The 20,450-nt window shown below is 43.2% G+C and overlaps 1 protein-coding gene across 4 annotated transcripts in view; it reads right to left on the reverse strand.

Annotated features, from left to right (window-relative positions):
- Positions 1-20,450, reverse strand: part of LOC135526552 (protein diaphanous homolog 2-like) — a 728,420-nt gene that overhangs the window by 532,049 nt on the left and 175,921 nt on the right. For all 4 annotated transcript variants that reach the window (XM_064955040.1, XM_064955039.1, XM_064955037.1 and 1 more), the window contains exon 6: positions 16,406-16,545. In XM_064955040.1, coding sequence (XP_064811112.1) covers positions 16,406-16,545 — 140 coding nt within the window. The remainder of the gene's footprint in view (positions 1-16,405; positions 16,546-20,450) is intronic.

Raw genomic sequence — 20,450 nt, forward strand, 5'->3', positions numbered from 1 at the left:
TACACTTTGGATAACGTATCAATACACCCAGTCACTACAAAGAAACAGGTGTCCATACTAACTCATTTGCAGAAGAGGAAGGAAACTGCTTTGGGATACCACCATGAGGCCAATGATGACTTTAAAACAGTTACAGAGTTTAATGGTTGTGATATTGCAAACAGGACGCACATTTTGAAATATTTGTATTCTGTACAGGCTTCCTTCTTTTCACTCCGTCATTTAGGTTTGTATTGAGGAGTAACTACAATGTTGTTCATCCATCCTAAGGCACAAAGGTAAAACTGCAAAAAATGTGGCAAAGAAATCAACTTTATGTCCTGAATACAAAGCGTTATATTTGGTATTCATATTTTCAAGCATGATGGTGGCTGCATCATGTTGTGGGATTGCTAGTCATCGGCACGGACTAGGGAGTTTTTAGGATAAAAAGTAACGTAATAGAGCTGAGCACAGGAAATCTTAGAGGAAAATGTGGTTCAGTCAAACCGCTACTTTATTCACACGCTTTGAACCTCGTTTATACAATGACGCGTCTAATTCATGGATTTCTCCCGCTTTCACAAGATTCATGCCGCCAAAAAACTGAGCACCGTCACATAATGTGACGTAAATCGAGCGCGCTCAAACTTCCCATCATTCTGATTACGGTAGTAATTTTGTCACCCTCGTCATGGCAAAGACACGGAGAAATGCATATGATGCAGCTTTCAAGTTGAAGGCGATCGATCTGGCTGTTGGAAAAGGAAATAGAGCTGCTGCATGGGAGCTTGGCCTTAATGAGTCGATGATAAGACGTTGGAAACAGCAGCGTGAGGAACTGACTCAGTGCAAAAAGACAACAAAAGCTTTCGGAGGGAAGAAAAGCAGATGGCCCAAAGTATTTGCAGCCACTCGACATCAGTGTAAATCGTGCATTTAAGGTGGCGCTCCGTGTTCAGTGGGAGGCTTGGATGACAAGTGGGGAGAAATCCTTCACTAAAACGGGCCGCATGCGAAGAGCAACTTATGGTCAAGTCTGCCAGTGGGTCCTGACAGCGTGGAGCATTGTCAAAAAATCCACTATCATCAATGGGTTTCGAAAGGCAGGACTGCTGCATGTTGAAGGGGCAGCATGAGCTCAGCGGGGAATTTGCCTCCGGATGAAAGAGACGAGAGCGACAATGAAAACGATCCAACATCGGATGAAGCAATTCTGAGGCTATTCAACTCCAACACCGAAGGAGATGACTTCAGTGGTTTCAGTGCACAGGAGGAGGAAGATGGTGACCAATGACTTTCTTGGTAGGCTACTGTTTTAATTTTTGTTACAAGCCGTGTTTTGTTAAAGCCTATTTATTTTTGTTACAAGCCGTGTTTCATTTAAAGGCTGTGTAAAGTTCATTTGTTTCAATGTACCGGTAGGCACCTGCGGCTTACAGACATGTGTGGCTTATTTATGTACAAAATACATATTTTTATAATACAGTGGGTGCGGTTTATATTCTGGTGCGCTTAATAGTCCAGAAATGACGGTACATTCTTTATTGTAACCATAATGTCACAAATAATTTGTATCTTCCTTACCAATTACTTTTAAAGCTCAGGATTTACAAATGTGCGCTTTTCATTTAGTTTTTGTTAAATCCAGTTCGAATTTAAGTATAACTTCTGTATGACTGAAGGCTTTAGTGAGAGTTATAATGCTTTAATATTAAATAATTTATGCCCTCCGAATTCATACGGGCCATTTTTGGTGGAATTGTTGTTAGGGTAAATATGCTCTGTGAGAATATCTAATAATAATAATTGCTTTGTAAATAAGTATGCATTATGAAAGGATTAGATTATTAATTAGTTTAAGTTTGAGTGCAATCTAAGTGTCCCATGATCTCAGTATATATATACCTGTTCTGAAAGGCCCCAGAGTCTGCAATACCATTAAGAAAGGGGCACCACCAAGCAAGTGGCACCATGAAGACGAAGGAGCTCTCCAAATAGATCAGGGACAAAGCTGTGGAGAAGTACAGATCAGGGTATGGTCATAAAAAAATATCCAAAATGTTGAACATCCCACGGAGCACCATTAAATCCATTAAAAATGGAAAGAATATGGCACCACAACACACCTGCCAAGAGAGGCCGCCCACCAAAACTCACAGACCAGGCAAGGAGGGCATTAATCATATTGGCAACAAAGACACCAAAGATAACCCTAAAGGATCTGCAAAGCTCCACAGCAGAGATTGGAGTATCTGTCCATAGAACCACTTTAAGCTGTACACTTCACAAAGCTGGGCTCTACAGAAGAGTGTCCAGAAAAAAAACATTGCTTAAAGAAAAAAATAAGCAAACACGTTTGGAGTTTGCCAAAAGGCATGAGGGAGACTCCCCAAACAAATGGACGAAGGTACTTCCAATCCAAGATGGCGTAGCAGTCAGATGTCTTTTGTCCTCGTATACGGGACACGACAAGACATGTTTTTTCTTCTTCTTTTCTTCGCATATCTTTTTTATATTTTTTCTAAAACTCAACTTCAAAACACTCTCCTGCAACCCACCTCACCCAATGTGGTGCGGATCTATTTTTTCTAAAGTATTATTCACTTCGTATTCGGAATCCCCCAACAGCAGCTAGCAAGCTCACTATTAAGCTAACCACTGCTAGCGGTCATCAGCTAACCTTTAGCTCGGAAAGCTCTCGCCGGTTTGTACAACGCGACTCAAACCAGAGCATAACGGACATATTTTCTCTCCACATCCCCAGATTCCTACCGCAAGCTCTGGACATTTTTACCTGGATCTTCGCAGCGAGCTAGCTGCTATCCGAGTACTGGCTAACATCGGTTGCAGAGCAAGCACCAATGAGCCTGGAGATAGCCCATGCTAGGCCATTTCTCCCGGCTAGCTAAAAGAGGCCCATCAGCCACTCTTGGGCTACAATACCCGGACCCCTTCTACTGCCGGTACGGGAGCTGTATAGATCCATCGGCCAATTTCTTGGGCCACTATACCTATTTTGCCATTTGGACTTGGACCCCTGCTACTCGGAACACTACTAATCCATCACGACTGGTCTATCGACGTCATCGCACGCAGAGGCCAAAACATTCTTTACTCCATGGAGACGTCCTTATAAGACCCTTCTGCTAGCTTTGCTAGCCCCGGTCTGCTAACTTGTTAGCCCCGGCCTGCTAGCTGCCTGAATCGCCGTGTCTCCAGCCAGCCCAACCACTCATGGGACCCCTATTGATCACCCGGCCATGCATGCCTCTCCCTAATATCAATATGCCTTGTCCATTACTGTCCTGGTTAGTGATTATTGTCTTATTTCACTGTAGAGCCTCTAGCCCTGCTCAAAATGCCTTAACCTACCATTTAATTCCACATCCCACATATGCGGCGACATCTCCTGGTTTAAACGTCTCTAGAGACAATATCTCTCTCATCATTACTCAATGCCTAGGTTTACCTCCAACGTACTCACATCCTACCATACCTCTGTCTGTACATTATGCCTTGAATCTATTCTCTCACGCCCAGAAACCTGATCCCTTTACACTCTGCTCTGAACGCACTAAACGACCAGTCCTGATAGCCTTTGGTCATACCCTCATCCTACTCCTCTGGTGATGTAGAGGTTAATCCAGGCCCTGCAGTGCCTAGCTCCACTCAGACTCCCCAGGTGCTCTCATTTGTTGACTTCTGTAACCGTAAAAGCCTTGGTTTCATGCATGTTAACATTAGAAGCCTACTTCCTAAGTTTATTTTATTCACTGCTTTAGCACACTCTGCCAACCCGGATGTCCTAGCCGTGTCTGAATCCTGAACTCTGAAATTTCCATCCCTAACTACAACATTTTCAGACAAGATAGAACTGCAAAAGGGGGCGGAGTTCTGTCTTACTATCCAGGTCTGTAACCAAACAATTTGAACTTCTACTTATCAACATCCATCTTTCCAGAAACTGTTGCCGCTTGCTATAGACCACCCTCTGCCCCCAGCTGTGCCCTGGACACCATATGTGAATTGATTGCGCCCCATCTATCTTCAGAGATCGTGCTGCTAGGTGACCTAAACAGTGGCATGCTCTTTCTAAAATGATCTGCCGAAATTGTTGCAACCCATATTACTAGCCTGTTCAACCTCTCGTATTGTCTGAGATTCCCATAGGTTGGAAAGCATGCGACGGTAATCCCCCTCTTCAAACACAAGACCCAAACTGCTACAGACCCATATCTATTCTACCCTGACTTAAGGTCTTCGAAAGCCAAGTTAACAAACAGATTACCGACCATTTCGAATCACAACGTACCTTCTCCGCTATGCAATCTGGTTTCAGAGTTGGTCAAGTGTGCACCTCAGCCACGCTCAAGGTCCTTAATGATTTCAAAACCGCCATCTATAAGAGACATTACTGTGCAGCCGTATTCCTCGACCTGGCCAAGGCTTTCCGACTCTGTCAACCACAACATTCTTATTGGCAGACCCTAGCAAAGCAGTGCGACACAAACAACAACACAGAGTTACACATGGAATAAACAAGCGTAGTCAATAACATAATAGAAAAGAAAGAAAGTCTATATACAGTGTGTGCAAATGGCGTAAGGCAATAAATAGGCCATAGTAGCGAAGTAATTACAATTTAGCAAATTAACACTGGAGTGATAGATGAGCAGATGGTGATGTGCAAGTAAAAATACTGGTGTGCAAAAGAGCAGAAAAGTAAATAAAACAATATGGGGATGAGGTAGGTAGATTGGGTGAGCTATTTACAGATGGGCTATGTACAGCTGCAGCGATCGGTTAGCTGCTCAGACAGCTGATGTTTAAAGTTAGTGAGGGTTAGTGAAGTCAGCTTCAGCGATTTTTGCAATTTGTTCCAGTGATTGGCAGCAGAGAACTGGAAGGAAAGGCGGCCAAAGGAGGTGTTGGCTTTGGGGATGACCAGTGAGATATACCTGCTGGAATGCGTACAGGTGGGTGTTGTTATAGTGACCAGTGAGCTGAGATAAGCGGCGCTTTACCTAGCATAGACTTATAGATGACCTGGAGTGAGTGGGTCTTACGACAAATATGTAGCGAGGGCCAGCCGACTAAAGCATACAGATCGCAGTGGTGGGTGGTATAAGGGGCTTTGGTAACAAAACGGATGGCACTGTGATAGACTGCATCCACTTCGCCGAGTAGAGTATTGGAAGCTATTTTGTAAATGACATCGCCGAAGACCGGTAGGATAGTCAGTTTTACAAGGGTAAGTTTGGCGGCGTGAGTGAATGAGGTTTTGTTGTGAAATAGGAAGCCGATTCTAGATTTAATTTTGAATTAAATGGAAGGAGAGTTTACAGTCTAAAAATGAGTCGGCCCAAGAATTGAACCCTGTGGTGCCCCCATATAGATTGTCAGAGGTCCGGACAACAGGCCCTCTGATTTGACACACTGAACTCTGTCTGAAAAGTAGTTGGTGAACCAGGTAAGGCAGTCATTTGAGAAACCAAGGCTGTTGAGTCTGCCAATAAGAATATGGTGATTGACAGAGTCGAAAGCCTTGGCCAGGTCGATGAAGACAGCTGCACAGTACTGGCGGTTATGATATCGTTTAGTACCTTGAGTGTGGCTGGGGTGCAACCGTGACCAGCTCGAAAACCCGATTGCACAGCGGAGAAGGTACGGTGTTATTCAAAATGGTCAGTGAATTGTTTTTTAAATTGGCTTTTGAAGACTTTAGAAAGGCAGTTTGGGTCTAGCGTGTCACTCCATTTGAAGAGGGGGATGACAGTGGCAGCTTTCCAATCATTAGGGATCTCGGACGATACGAAAGAGGTTGAACAGACTGGTTGCAACAATGGCGGCGGATAATTTTTAAAAGAGAGGGTTCAGATTGTCTATCCCAGCTGATTTGTAGGGGTCTAGATTTTGAAGCTCTTTCAGAACATCTGCTTTCTGGATTTGGGTGAAGAAGAAGCTGGGGAGGCTTGGGCAAGTAGCTGCGGGGGGTGCGGAGCTGTTGGCCGGGGTTGGGGTAGCCAGGAGGAAAGTATGGCCAGCTGTTGAGAAATGCTTATTGAAATTTGATTATCATGGATTTATCGGTGGTGACAGAGTTACCTAGCCTCAGTGCAGTGGGCAGCTGGGAGGAGGTGCTCTTATTCTCCATGGACTTTACAGTGTCCCAAAACGTTTTGGAGTAAGAGCTACAGGATGCAAATTTCTGTTTGAAAAATCTAGCCTTTGCTTTCCTGACTGACTGAGTGTATTGGTTCCTGACTTCTCTGAAAAGTTGCATATCGCGGGGACTATTCGATGCTAGTGCAGTCCGCCACAGGATGTTTTTGTGCTGGTCGAGGGCAGTCAGGTCTGAGGTGAACCATAGTTCTACATTTTTTGAAAGGGGCATAAGATGGTGAGGAAAGGACTTTTAAAAGAACGACAAGGTTCGGGAGGGCTTGGTCGGCTGGGATGTCCTTGTCCCATCACGCACTAGCGACTCCTGTGGCGGGCCGGGCGCAGTGCATGCTGACACGGTCGCCAGGTGTACAGTGTTTCCCCGACACATTGGTGCGGCTGGCTTCCGGGTTAAGTGGGCATTGTGTCAAGAAGTAGTGCGGCTTGGATGTGTTGTGTTTTTGAGGACGCACGGCTCTCGACCTTCGCCTCTACCAAGTCCGTACAGGAGTTGCAGCGATGAGACAAGACTAACTACCAATTGGATACCACGAAATTGGTGAGAAAGGTGTTAAAAATATATCCCTTACACAGCCTGGAGTTAGGTGCTCATGTTTCTTGGCCTAAGCAAGTATTTTCTTATTATTGGTGTCCTTTAGTAGTGGTTTCTTTGCAGCAATTCGACAACGAAGGCCTGATTCACACAGTCTTCTCTGAAAATTTGATGTTGAGATGTGTCTGTTACTTGAACTCTGTGAAGCATTTATTTGGACTGCAATTTCTGAGGCTGGTAACTCGAATTACTTTATCCTCAATATTATCCTTAAAGAGGGCGAAGGTGTTTAGCTTGTCTGGGAGCAAGTGTCCTCGATCGACATGGCTGGTTTTCCCTTTGTAATCTGTGATTGTCTGTAGACCCTTCCAAATAAGTATTGCATCTTGAGCCATCGAATTGCAGCTCCATTTTGTCTCTGTACTGATGTCTTGCCTGTTTGATTGCCTTATGGAAGAAATAACTACACTGTTTGTATTCAACCATATTCCCAGTCACCTTGCCATGGTTAAATGCAGTGTTTGGCACTTTCAGTTTAGCGCGAATGCTGCAATCTATCCACGGTTTGGGTAGCCACATTAGTCACATTGGGAACATCCCCAATACACTTCCTGATGAACTCAGTCACCGTGTCCGTGTATTCATCATTATCCGAGGCTACCCGGAACATATCCCAGTCCGCGTGATCAAAACAATCTTGAAGCATGGATTTTCATTGGTCAGATCAGAGTTGAGTTTCTGCCTATTGGAAGGGAGGAGCAAAAGGGAGTCGTGATCTGATATGCCGAAGGGAGGGTGGGGGAGGGCGTTTTAGGCATCCCGGAATAGAGAATAGCAGTGATCGAGTGTTTTCCCAGCGCAAGTGCTACAGTCAATGTGTTGATAGAACTTTATTAGCATTTTCCTCAAATTTGCTTTGTAAAGAGCCAAAGTTACAATAAATGCAGTATCAGGATATGTGGTTTCCAGTTTGCATAAAGTCCAGTGTAGTTCCTTGAGGGCCGATGTGGACACGGCTTGAGGGGGAATATACATGGCTGTGAATATAACCAAAGTGAATTATCTTGGGAGGTCATACGTTCAGTATTCAATTGTGATTCTAGGTCGGGTGAACAAAAGGACTTGAGTTTCTGTACGTTATCACAATCACACCATGAGTGGTTAATCATGAAACATACACCACACCCTTCTTCCCAGAGAGATCTTTATTCCTGCCTGTGCAATGTACTTAGAACCCAGCTGGCTGTAAGGACAAGGACAGTATATCCAGAGAGCCATGACTCCGTGAACCAGAGTATGTTACAGTCCCTGATATCTCTTTGGAAGGATATCCTCGACCTCAGCTCGTCTACTTTATTGTCCACTGAACATTAGCGAGTAATATACTTAGAAGCGGTGGATGGTGAGCACACCTCCTGAGTTGGACTAGAAGTCCACCCTGAATACCTCTTCTCCGCCGGCGGCGTCTTGAAGCAGCCTGCGAACAACAGATCCAAATCGGGAAAGACGTATTCCTGGTCGTAATGCTTACCGCCGCTCTGATATACAAACGTTCTTTACGGCTGTATGTAATAACACAAAAAACGTTCTGGGCTAATAGTGTAAGAAATAACACACAAAAAATCTAAATACTGCAATGTTGCTTAGGAGCTAGAAGCAAAGCTGCCATGTCTGTTGGCACCAGTTCATTGCATTCAATGAGCATCAGGTGACCTACCTTCAATATTAGTTAACTAGCTAATGTTATACTGCATTTAAAGTCAATCTGGCGACATCAAAATGACAACAAAAGATTTTACTACGTATTATTTGCCTCCTTTTGAATGGCATTGTCGTTCAAAACAATATTATGATGAAACATACAACCCATGAATACATAACTGAGTGACGCATTAAATCTGCTTTTGGTTTGGGTACAGTGAAGAAACCCATAGTGACGTGTCTGGTGGGGTATGTATGTCGGTTTGAAGTGTATTGAAATAGATTATACAAGTGGTTAGGCATTTTCAACAGACAAATGTTTCTTTAAGAGAAGTAGTACATTTCTCTTCAACCTTCAACCATGAAAGACTATCATGCATGTTATTGATGTAAGTTCTGTATGTCCAGTTAAGGGCAAGGTGTGCTGCCACTGTTTTGAGGCAGCTGCAGCTTTGCTAGGTCTTTCTTTGCTGCACTTGACCATATTACCTGACAGTAATCAAGATGGGACAAGAAAAGAGCCTCAACAACTAGAATAGTTGATGTGTCTAAAACGCAGAACATTTTTCTATAACAGACATACCTCTCCCCATCTTCACTACTGTACCTGCACAAAAATACAATTTCTAACTAAATCAATATGGAATTCAAATTTGAACTATGTATGCCTCACTCCAGGGCTCCCGTAGATATGGCTACCTCTGGGTATATTTTAAGAGGGACGCCCATTTCATTTTATGACACCATCTGTTAACCTGTCACTGAGGAGATTTGGATCTTTGGTCTCCTTAACTGCTTTGGGGAAAAAAGCTGCAATGAATTCAGCGACGTTAGAGTTTTAACCTAGTTATCCCACTCTTTTCTGAGTGTGTGAAAGCTATACTGGAATATAAATTAACTCTTTACGATAATGTGGTGAACAAAAAAAAACATACATTTGGGATATTATAAGAAAAATAACAGAAAACAAATGGGGGAGAGTCAAATATATAAATTGTGTGAACTACAAAAACAACACGGAGCAATATTTAAATCATGCCTCATGGGCCCATAGATAGATTATTTTCTCATTTCAAAACGTATTTCTCCTTGACAAGAAAAAAAAAGCTTCAAGAAAGCCTAGGGGGGTGCAGGAAGGTTTAGAATAACATTTGGAGTCTGGAAAGTGAAGTCCCACAGCATAGACGATCCCGACTGACCTCTTCAAACCCATGGTAACGGACACAATTTATTTCAGGACCAACAGTTGAAGTTTTGATAACTTTATTTTCTTACTTCCCGGAGGAAGTCAAAGTTGATGGTAATGGTAAAAATCAAATTTTCATTATGTCCCAGAGAGGAGCTGGGAAAGCAAAGGCCTCTTGACCCAAAAAGTCTGTGATATGCCTATCTTGTCCTCTTCTGTCCTTGTGGGAGAGCTTAGCCACACCCTGCACTGGATATTTTCAAAGACTCCATCATAGACTGAGAAACACGGCCATTCTAAAGCTAGCCGACATGAATATTATGGCTTTCTGTCTTATTTATAACACGTTTGGGGAAACATATTTCCAGACAAATACGCCACCGGAATACGAGAAAGCTAAATATACTTTTGAACGCCTTTGAGGACATGGCGTTTCATAAAGCTATATATCAACTTACTTGGACCGCTGTGGAGTTTGATTTAGCTGTGGACAACACTGTCCAGAATCACAAAGTGAATACAGAGGATCAATTATGGATGATTGACAGCGATAGGCAGCCATTTTGACACCAGAAATGACGAAGTTTAAAACACTCTCTCCCTCGCTTTAATAAAGCATCTCTGGCAAACTGGGCTGGCAACCCACTGCAGAAACATCCACCAGTACAGTGCTGACTTGTTATTACATGTCCCATAACCTTTCAGCCTGAGGAGACAATTCACATCCAAAAGACTAAGAGATTTTCAATGACTGCTAACCTGGTTGCAATAAGCCATCATCCACTCAACAGTGTTTAGTGGGTTTACATGTCACCAGTTAAGTCATTATAGTGGTGTAAATAAATAATAACAACTAAATAATATTTCAACTTAGGTTACATGTAATTAAAAGGGTTCAATGTCAGCAATTCTATTCTAATGAGACCAGGTTGGTTATTAACCTCTTTCAGCTAGGGGGCACTATTTTTATGTTTGGAAAAATAATGTTTCCAATGTAAATGGCCTAACATCGCGTTGGTGGATTGCTGGGTGTTCGCAGCCATTGACTCTCCCTCTCATACTGAAAAAGAGACAGTGCAGGTTGATATATTATCGATTATATATTTTAAAAACAACCTGAGAATTGATTATAAAAAAACGTTTGACATGTTTCTGTGGACATTACGGATACTACTTGGAATTTGTGTCTGCGTTGTCGTGACCGCTCGATCCTGTGGATTTCTGAACATAACTCGCCAAACAAACTGATGTATTTTGGATATAAAAATAATCTTTAAGGAACATTTATTGTGTAACTTGTGAGTGAAAACATCCGAAGATCAAAGGTAAGCGATTCATTTTATTGATTTTCTGATTTTCGTGACCAAGCTACTTTGATGCTAGGTGTTCATAATGTATTGTCTCGTGATCGTTAAACTTACACAAACGCTTGGATTGCTTTCGCTGTAAAGCATATTTTCAAAATCTGACATGACAGGTGGATTAACAAAATGCTAAGCTGTGTTTTGCTATATTGCACTTGCGATTTCATGAATATAAATATTTTTAGTAATATTATTTGAATGCGGCGCTATGCAATTCAGCGGTTGTTGATGACAATTATCCCGCTAACGGGATAGGTAGCGTCAAGAAGTTGAGGAACATACAATAACTGTGATTATACCTGTAGTAATTATATTGATGGTACCTGGGCAGTAGATCGGCCTAATTTTTATGAAGGTTTGTCAATAGGCCCCGGCTGTTGGGAATATAGCTGCTCTTTTAGAAAGCGGATGGCCTCTAAAATCGAAAGCGGAGAATACAGTACTTATAATTTTCGACATCCCTCTTTTCCAAACGTCAAGAAACCTCCTAGAGTTTTCAGAAGCCGGCTTCTGGGATTCAGCAAAGACCTTCGACAAAGCCGTTATTGCAGAGAAATGTACACCACGGATTCTCTAACAAACAAACAGCTACCGACGTCAACATTTCGTGGAGGTCGTTTTTGTTTCGAAGTGTGAATTTTCTGAAAACCCATTTCCTACAGTCAGTCACTTGGTGGGTGTTAAATTGTTTTCTCAGTCAGTCATTTTGTTCTCTTCCGACTGGAGACTGATGAGGTGCCTCCTATAAAGAAGCATTCCCACTTCAAAGCTACTATTAAGCCCATTACCGGAGCTATGTGTTACCTCCAGAGCACGTGGCTACAGGCATTAAGCCGGGGTAAAGCTGGCGAGACCGATAGACACAGACGCCCTGGCAGTAGCTGTGAGATCCCTACAATGCTCCATCTTGACTCTCCAGGCCTGACCTAGAAGAGGAGAAAACTCCTAGCGTCAGCAGCAATCCACGGCTGCCTGCACACAAAGGCCCCCAAATTGCCCAAGAGAAAATGTTAGTCATGCTATGAAGATTTTCCCACATAATGAAAAGTTGGAGCCAAGTTCAATTTTGGTCTAAATCTGTCTGGGGGATCTGAGTCGAGCAAGTCGAGCAAATTCAATATGAAAGTCACTGCTGGGATTTGAAGGGAGTCAGACTGTAATATTAAAGGCTTAGCACGAGGAACTCCAAAGCCGGGCTTTTGAATGTGTGAAGCAGTGTGTTCCCTGTGTAGAACCTAAGAACGCTCTTACTTCCTTTTATTAGGAAGATATTGGTGGAGCTTCAGGACAGGTAGTGGTATGTAGCTCAGAGGGGGTGAGCTCTAACCCTGCCAGAGGACAATTACCCCCAGATAGTGAACTTGGAAGTGGGAAGGGGAGCAAGCAAAATATAAATGTACATGACAAAAGCCTGTCGAGTTTGTGCATGAGTGGGTGTGAAAAAAAGTTCAGAAATACGTCTTTGCTTTCTGAATTCCTTCTGCTGCCAGCCCTGTGGCACTTCTCTCACACTGCAACACCAGAGAAGAAGAAAACACATATACATACATATATATATTTTTGTTTTGTTTTTTTGTTTTTAAATAGGTGAAAAAACAAAAACTACCACCATTAGATACACCACCACACATTAACTCTCCATACATACATTGGAAAATAAGAGGCCATGATTATTTGTGATTTGGCATCTGCTTCAAGTCTGCGGATTAAAAGTGAATGAAACAACTTATTGGAGAGTGGCGAAAGACGGAGTCGTGTTCAGTGTAAATGAAGTGAATGTCCAAACTAAAGAAGGGGGGGGGGGGACTTGGCTGTCCACAAACAGCAGTGGTTTAATGAATTTCTAAGTCCCACTTATTGGTCTTTCGTTTCTTGTTTGAATAGCACAGCAACTTTTTAAAGAGGTAAATCATTCTTCAAACACACAGCCGAAAGAAAACAAAGCAACCAAAGTGTTTTTGGACAGCCACGTTTAGCATTCATGATCTATCGTGGTGGTTCGGGGTCATTTTGTACTGGTCAAATAATTATGCTGTATTGATCTTTCTACCTGTGTTATTATCACACACTGCAATATACATTTCTCACACGGTCTCTGAAAATACAGGTAACTGCCAAACTAAAGGAACCACCAACATAAACTATGTTATTAGGGCATTGAGAACAGCTTCGATGCACCTTTGCATAGATGTGTCTGGAACTCTATTGTAGGAATGCGACGCCATTCCTCCATGAGAAACTCCATCATTTGGTGTTTTGTTGATTGTGGTAGAAAACTATCTCAGGTGCCATTCCAGAATCTCCTATAAGTGGTTCAATTTGGTTAAGATCTGTTTACAGACGGCCATGGCATATAGTTTTCATGCTAATCAAACCCTGCAGTGACCACTCGTGCCCTGTTGGTGGGGGCCCTGACATCCAATGGGGATAGCCCATGGTGGCATAGCCATGGTGGCCAAAATAATGGCCTGTCCAGCATTTTTATTCATGACCCTACACATGATGGGATTTTAATTGCTTAATTAACTCAGGAACCACACATGTAGAAGCACCTGCTTTCAATATACATCCCTCATTTACTGAAGTGTTTCCATCCTTTTTGGCCGTTAGCTGTATGTTACACTGGGCTGAGTGATCAGCAAGTGTGGAGAGAGTTGAGCTGCTTTCTACACTTTATCAAAATGGATAGACAGATAAAACACCATAGTGCCTGTGTTCAACTACATTTCCAAATGTAGATATCAGCCATTTGTATACGAGTACCTTAATAAATATAGAATAGAGCTACCACAGAATTACAATCTGATAGATACGGAATATATATTTACTAACGCAATCATTTACGCCAAAGGAATTTAAAATAAATTCATTGGAACATATTTGTTGTTCAAACACAGGCATACAGTTTGACTACCATGGTAAATGAGAGAAGAAGAAATGAATAACTGGAGAACTTGTGAGTAATGAGCCCATGGCAAAACTGCAGGGTGATTTGCATTTTCTCTGCAAGCAATGTTCCTCCCTATACTGAAGAACTCACAACAAGTTAGAGCAACAGAAATAGCCAAAGGTGGTGGTCAGGTCACTAAGCTGGTAGTCATTGAAAGCAACAACTGAGCAGCCACATAATATTTTGGCAGTGTAATATTCAAGGTGGTAACTTTGTAGGTGTTCATTCTACCCTGGCCAGAAAGTACTTTTTACGTAGGATATTTCATCCAAGATAATGGGCATCTACCTTTGTTTAAGTTAAATTAATTATTAAACTACCATGAAAGAGCACTTGCAATGAAGCCTGTCCTTACGTAGTCCACAGGTGGTAGGTACTGGAATTCAAAAATACAGTGCATTACGCAGCTGTGTTTTGCATGGCTGTTCCCAGCACACCGACTATGGCAGAGAAAAGGTTACATTAACATAGTGCAATCAGAACACAGGCCGGCAAGTTTGATTTCCTGTGTGTTGTGATCCGTGACAATTAAGTGCATTCATATTAATTGTGAGTAACCTTCGCTATGCTCCAAGAGGCCAACATGTCCCCTCTATCTCCTCCTCCGCTCCCTTCGCTTTCAGTAAAACAATGAGAGGCCTGAAGAGGAGCAGCGGGGTGGGCTTCAAACAGAGCTGTGCTTCTCCCAGCCCCCCCATCTCACCCCAGGGTGCCTTTCTCCTGGCTAAGCTTGGCCTTCCGTGGGCGTCCAAGACGCTGCCGCAGAGTGCCGCTCCCTCCCTCTGTGGTCACGAGTTCACCGGTTTGAAAACATCCAGAGGGCGAACCTGGCCTCCCTCGGTCCCCTTGGCACTAACTGGCCTTTTGCCGTGTGAGGAGGAGTGGTGTGATTTTCATAGCTAGCGGTGCTGAACTTTACCGCTCGGCAAGGTGCAAAGGGAGCGTTATGTGGGTTTTTCAAACAGAAATGATTTACGCCAATTTCCCCCTGATTAATGTGCAGGCAGACAGAAGGTAAACAGCACAAAGGCAGGTCTGGGAACAGTTTTTCTGTTATCAGATAGGGCCAAACAATACAAATATGTCTTTATCTTAATGAAAGCAAGAACTTGGGAGGTTACCTTGAGGTGGAGTATTTATCCATCATTGGTTGGATTTTTTCAAAGGAAGAGAAAAACAAAGTTTTGCTGTTTACCTTGTTTTTCCAACTATGGTTTCTAGCTACACTGTTACTCAGCCACAGTGAGAAAGATGGGCGGGGGAATTTTCTGCAGAAATCTATTAATCGCTTTGGAGTGCAGAGCACGTTGTGTTGTTCTGTGGGTGTGCATGATCTTTCCAGTGAGACCACACCAAAGCCTAGTCTTTTTCCAAGCTGTTCGGATGTTAGGATATTGCCTCCGCTGTATCTCCCAGAACAAATAAATGGCCCTCTGGGGCTACTGCCGGGCCATCTCCGAGGATCGGGGGTCGGTCATAAAAGAAGATCTGCCACTCATCTGATAATCACTTTATATGCACCATTCATTGATTCGCATTAAAAAACATCTCTTCGACAGTGGGGTTTGGTGAATAATTGAGAGTGTTCGGCTGTCATTGAGGGTTCCTCCGGGCTGTTGGGACCAAATTAAATTTGAACATCCCTATCTACAAGAACGGAAGATGAGAACTTTGTGGGTGGAAAAAGGCTCCCACAACGCAGTTGCCGTGGCCTAATTATGGTTGAGTGACAGGCCCATCAAAGCTTGCTATAAACGGGCACAGGACAGTGAAAAACTGAATTATCTTAACATTAACTATTATCAAAACAGATTAAAAATAGGGGGCTGTGGGCAGCGAATGCCACTCTTGGTGATGGGGGAAACGGAGAGATATTAAAGACACTCGATCTTATGGTGAGGGCAGCCATGCTTATTAAGGTCTCAGAGACAGAGAATGGCTGGCTTTCTGATGTGGAAAAGAGGGACTTCCTATCTATTAAAACCTAATGGATAGAGTGGTGATGGAATGACAGGCTATGGACTTCCACTCTATGCTTGTTTTAAATGGGCAATGCTATGGGCTATTCTTGTTCAACCAAGCCCATCGCTCTGTGTGAATCAGAGCCTAAGAGATCTCCTGACATAGATCCAATTAGCAAATGGAAGGTATCCAGCAGATGCCAACTTCTTCTGTGTTCACACAGGCAACCCAATTCTGATATTTTTACCAATAATTGGTGTTTAGACCAATCACATCAGATCTTTTTCAGAGATTGGTCTGATTGGTCAATAGACCAATTAGTGGAAATAATATCAGGATTGGACTGCCTGTGTGAACACAGCAATAGATAAAGCAAATGAGGTCTGCATAAGCTTTTTGTCAGAACTGTACTGAGAATTGAGTGAACGTCAGTAGATGTTCCCCCATGAGGAGGGTAGAACATAACCAGAGGAACAGGTTGGCCAGAATGGAGTTTCATTTATGGGCACTTTGCACTTAAGTCAGTAAGAGAGTAAGGACCATACCTGACAGGGTTACTGGTGAGAGAGACACGAAGGGACTCCAGGCAGATGAGCAGCTTGTCCTCACTGATGCCAGAGCGCAGCTCGTGGACATACTCTTGTGATGACAGTGTACACTCATGCTTGCTGTTCCTCAGTCCTCCCTGCAGAAAAAAACGCAGAGAAGAGATTCATTATTATAGTACGGAAACTGTAGTCTTAGTACTCTGTTGAACATTGACCAGAAAATAGTTGCTAATCCTAACACAGGGGAACATACCGAAGGTATTACAAATACTAGATCAACAGAAAAAAAAACAATAGAAACACGGAGAAACCCATAACTTTTATTTAGCCACTGATCTTGATAAGTGCATCACAAAAAAATAAAGCCTTTGGCTGGGGGTGTTGTAGGTGCCATTTAGGATAGATTTATGGATTTAGGATCTTATCAAGCTGAAGCCCGGAAGAAGGGTTCATGGCCATGGGATCCCCAGGTATCACACCTCCTCACAGCACACATCAGGAGTAACATATCAAAGCACTGTGGATTCCAGCAGGTGACAATGACTACTAGTACATTCTAAACTTAGCAAAAAAAGAAACCTCCCTTTTTCAGGACCCTGTCTTTCAAAGATATTTCTTAAAAATCCAAATAATTTCACAGATCTTAATTGTAAATGGTTTAAACACTGTTTCCCATGCTTGTTCAATGAACCGTAAACAATTAATGAACATGCACCTGTGGAACGGTCGTTAAGACACTAACAGCTTACAGACAGTAGGCAATTAAGGTCACAGTTATGAAAACTTAGGACAATAAAGAGGCCTTTCTACTGACTCTGAAAAACACCAAAAAGAAGGATGCCCAGGGTCCCCGATCATCTGCGTGAACGTGCCTTAGGCATTCTGCATGAGGACTGCAGATGTGGCCTGGACAATAAATTGCAATGTCCGTACTGTGAGACGCTTAAGACAGAGCTACAGAGAGACAGGATGGAAAGCTGATCATCCTCTTAGTGGCAGACCACGTGTAACAACTACTGCATAGGATCAGTACATCGGAACATCACACCTGCGGTACAGGTACAGGAGGGCATCAACAACTGCCCGAGTTACACCAGGTACGCACAATCCCTCCATCAGTGCTCAGACTGTCCGCAATAGGCTGAGAGAGGCTGGACTGAGGGCTTATAGGCCTTGTTGTAAGGTAGGCCCTCACCAGATCACCGGCAACTATGTTGCCTATGGGCACAAACCCACTGTCGCTGGACCACACAGGACTGTCAAAACGTGCTATTCACTGACGAGTCGTGGTTTTGTCTCACCATGGGTGATGGTCGGATTCGCGTTTATCGTTGAAGGAATGAGCGTTACACAGAGGCCTGCACTCTGGAGCAGGATCGATTTGGAGGTGGAGGGTTCGTTATGGTCTGGGGCGGTGTTTCCCAGCATCATCGGACTGAGCTTGTTGTCATTGCAGGCAATCTCAACACTGTGCGTTACAAGGAAGACATCTTCCTCCCTCATGTGGTACCCTTCCTGCAGGCTCATCCTGACATGACCCTCCAGCATGCCAATGCCACCAGCCATATTGCTCGTTCTCTGCATGATTTCCTGCAAGACAGGAATGTCAGTATTCTGTCATGGCCAGCGAATAGCCCAGATCTCAATCCCATTGCGCACGTCTGGGACCTGTTGGATCAGAGGGTGAGGGCTAGGGCCATTCCCCCAGAAATGTCTGGAAATTTGCAGGTGCCTTGGTGGGAGAGTGGGGTAACATCTCACAGCAAAAACTGGCAAATCTGGTGCAGTCCATGAGGAGGAGATGCACTGCAGTACTTAATGCAGCTGGTGGCCACACCAGATACTGAGTGTTACTTTTGATTTCGATCCCCCCTTTGTTCAGGGACACATTATTCAATTTCTGTTAGTCACATGTCTGTGGAACTTGTTTAGTTTATGTCTCAGTTGTTGAATCTTATGTTCATACAAATATTTACACGTTAAGTTTGCAGAAAATAAACGCAGTTGACAGTGAGGACAATTTTTTTTGATGAGTTTAGATACTGCTTTTGTCCACCCACCTTCACCCACGCTCAGGAGCCAAAACTTTGCCTTCCAAAACTTTGCCTTCCATCGCCGTATTCAGAGTGAGGGATATGAATGGGGATAGGGAACGGGGATAGGGAACGGGGATAGAGAAAGGGGATAGGGAACAGGGATAAGGATGCTCCGGATGTGTTCTAACTTCCCTCAATCAGCTAAGGCTGAACTGACACGGAGGTCTATCCCACAGGGAGCTGCAGACCCTCCCGACTAACATGCATGCTGATCACTAGCGGCCATGCTTCCTCTAAATGGATTCCTGTGTAGAACTTTAAAAGAGAGGATGGCACATGTTTCACAAACCCTCCCTGCAGCTGGCAAAGACAAACAGACACTTTCATCTCGCATGAACATACCGCTACACAATACTGGTAGTTTTATTGGGTTTCACTGTTGTAGAGCTACTGTGAAATAGCTGATGAGTCGACGCCTCATATCTAAAACAGCATGTCTGTGGTCGACTGCGGGAAGGGGCGCATCCAGGATTAGTGACTGAATTGTGTATGGGTAAACAAAAATCTAATCACTGAGTCTATCATGTATATTACAGGGCCTGTCCAAACAGTCCCCCTAGACTGGTTAAGTCATGATTTTCCCCCATCTGTTCAAATCAATTTGTTTTACCTGCCTTGATGACTGAATAAAACAATATACATGTGCTTTTACACCTGCATTGCTTGCTGTTTGGGGTTTTAGGCTGGGTTTCTGTACAGCACTTTGAGATATCAGCTGATGTACGAAGGGCTATATAAATAAATTTGATTTGATTTCATATACACTAGAGGTCAACCGATTAATCGGAATAGCCGATTAATTAGGGCTGATTTCAAGGTTTCAGAACAATAGGAAATCGGTATTTTTGGGCGCCGATTTGCCTTTGAAAAAAACAAAAACAATTATACCTTTATTTAACTTGGCAAGTCAGTTAAGAACACATTCTTATTTTCAATGATGGCCTAGGAACGGTGGGTTAATTGCCTCGTTCAGGGGCAGAACGACAGATTTTCACCTTGTCAGCTTGGGGGATGCAATCTTGCAAGCTCACAGTTAACTAGTCCAACGAAATAACAACCTGCCTCTCACTTGTTGTACTCCACAAGGAGACTGCCTGTTACGCAAATGCGGTAAGCCAAGGTAAGTTGCTAGCTAGCAATAAACTTACCTTATAAAAAAACAATCAATCAATCATAATCACTAGTTAACTGCACATGGTTGATGATATTACTAGATGTTATCTAGCGTGTCCTGCGTTGCATATAATGTGACTGAGCATACAAGCATACAAGTATCTAAGTATCTGACTGAGCAGTGGTAGGCAGAAGCAGGCGCGTAAACATTCATTCAAACAGCACTTTCGTTTGTTTTGTCAGCAGCTCTTCGTTGTGCGTCAAGCATTACGCTGTTTATGACTTCAAGCCTATCAACTCCCGAGATGAGGCCGGTGTAACCGAAGTGAGATGGCTAGCTAGTTGGTGCGCGCTAATAGTGTTTCAAACGTCACTTGCTCTGAGCCTTGGTGTGGTCGTTTCCCTTGCTCTGCATGGGTAATGCTGCTTCGATGGTGGCTGTTGTCATTGTGTTGCTGGTTCGAGCCCAAGGAGGAGCGAGGAGAGGGACGGAAGCTTTACTGTTACACTGGCAATACTAAAATGCCTATAAGAACAGCCAATAGTCAAAGGTTAATTAAATACAAATGGTATTTGTAGGGAAAGAGGGAAATAGTCCTATAATAACTACAACCTAAAACTTCTTACCTGGGAATATTGAAGACTCATTTTAAAAGGAACCATCAGCTTTCATATGTTCTCATGTTCTGAGCAAGGAACTGAAACGTTAGCTCTCTTACATATGCACATATTGCACTTTTACTTTCTTCTCCAACACTTTGTTTTTGCATTACTTACACCAAATTGAACATGTTTCATTATTTACTTGAGGCCAAATTGATTTTATTGATGTA

This window comes from Oncorhynchus masou, chromosome 32 (genome assembly GCF_036934945.1).
Source record: "Oncorhynchus masou masou isolate Uvic2021 chromosome 32, UVic_Omas_1.1, whole genome shotgun sequence".
Classification (NCBI taxonomy): Eukaryota; Metazoa; Chordata; class Actinopteri; order Salmoniformes; family Salmonidae; genus Oncorhynchus; species Oncorhynchus masou.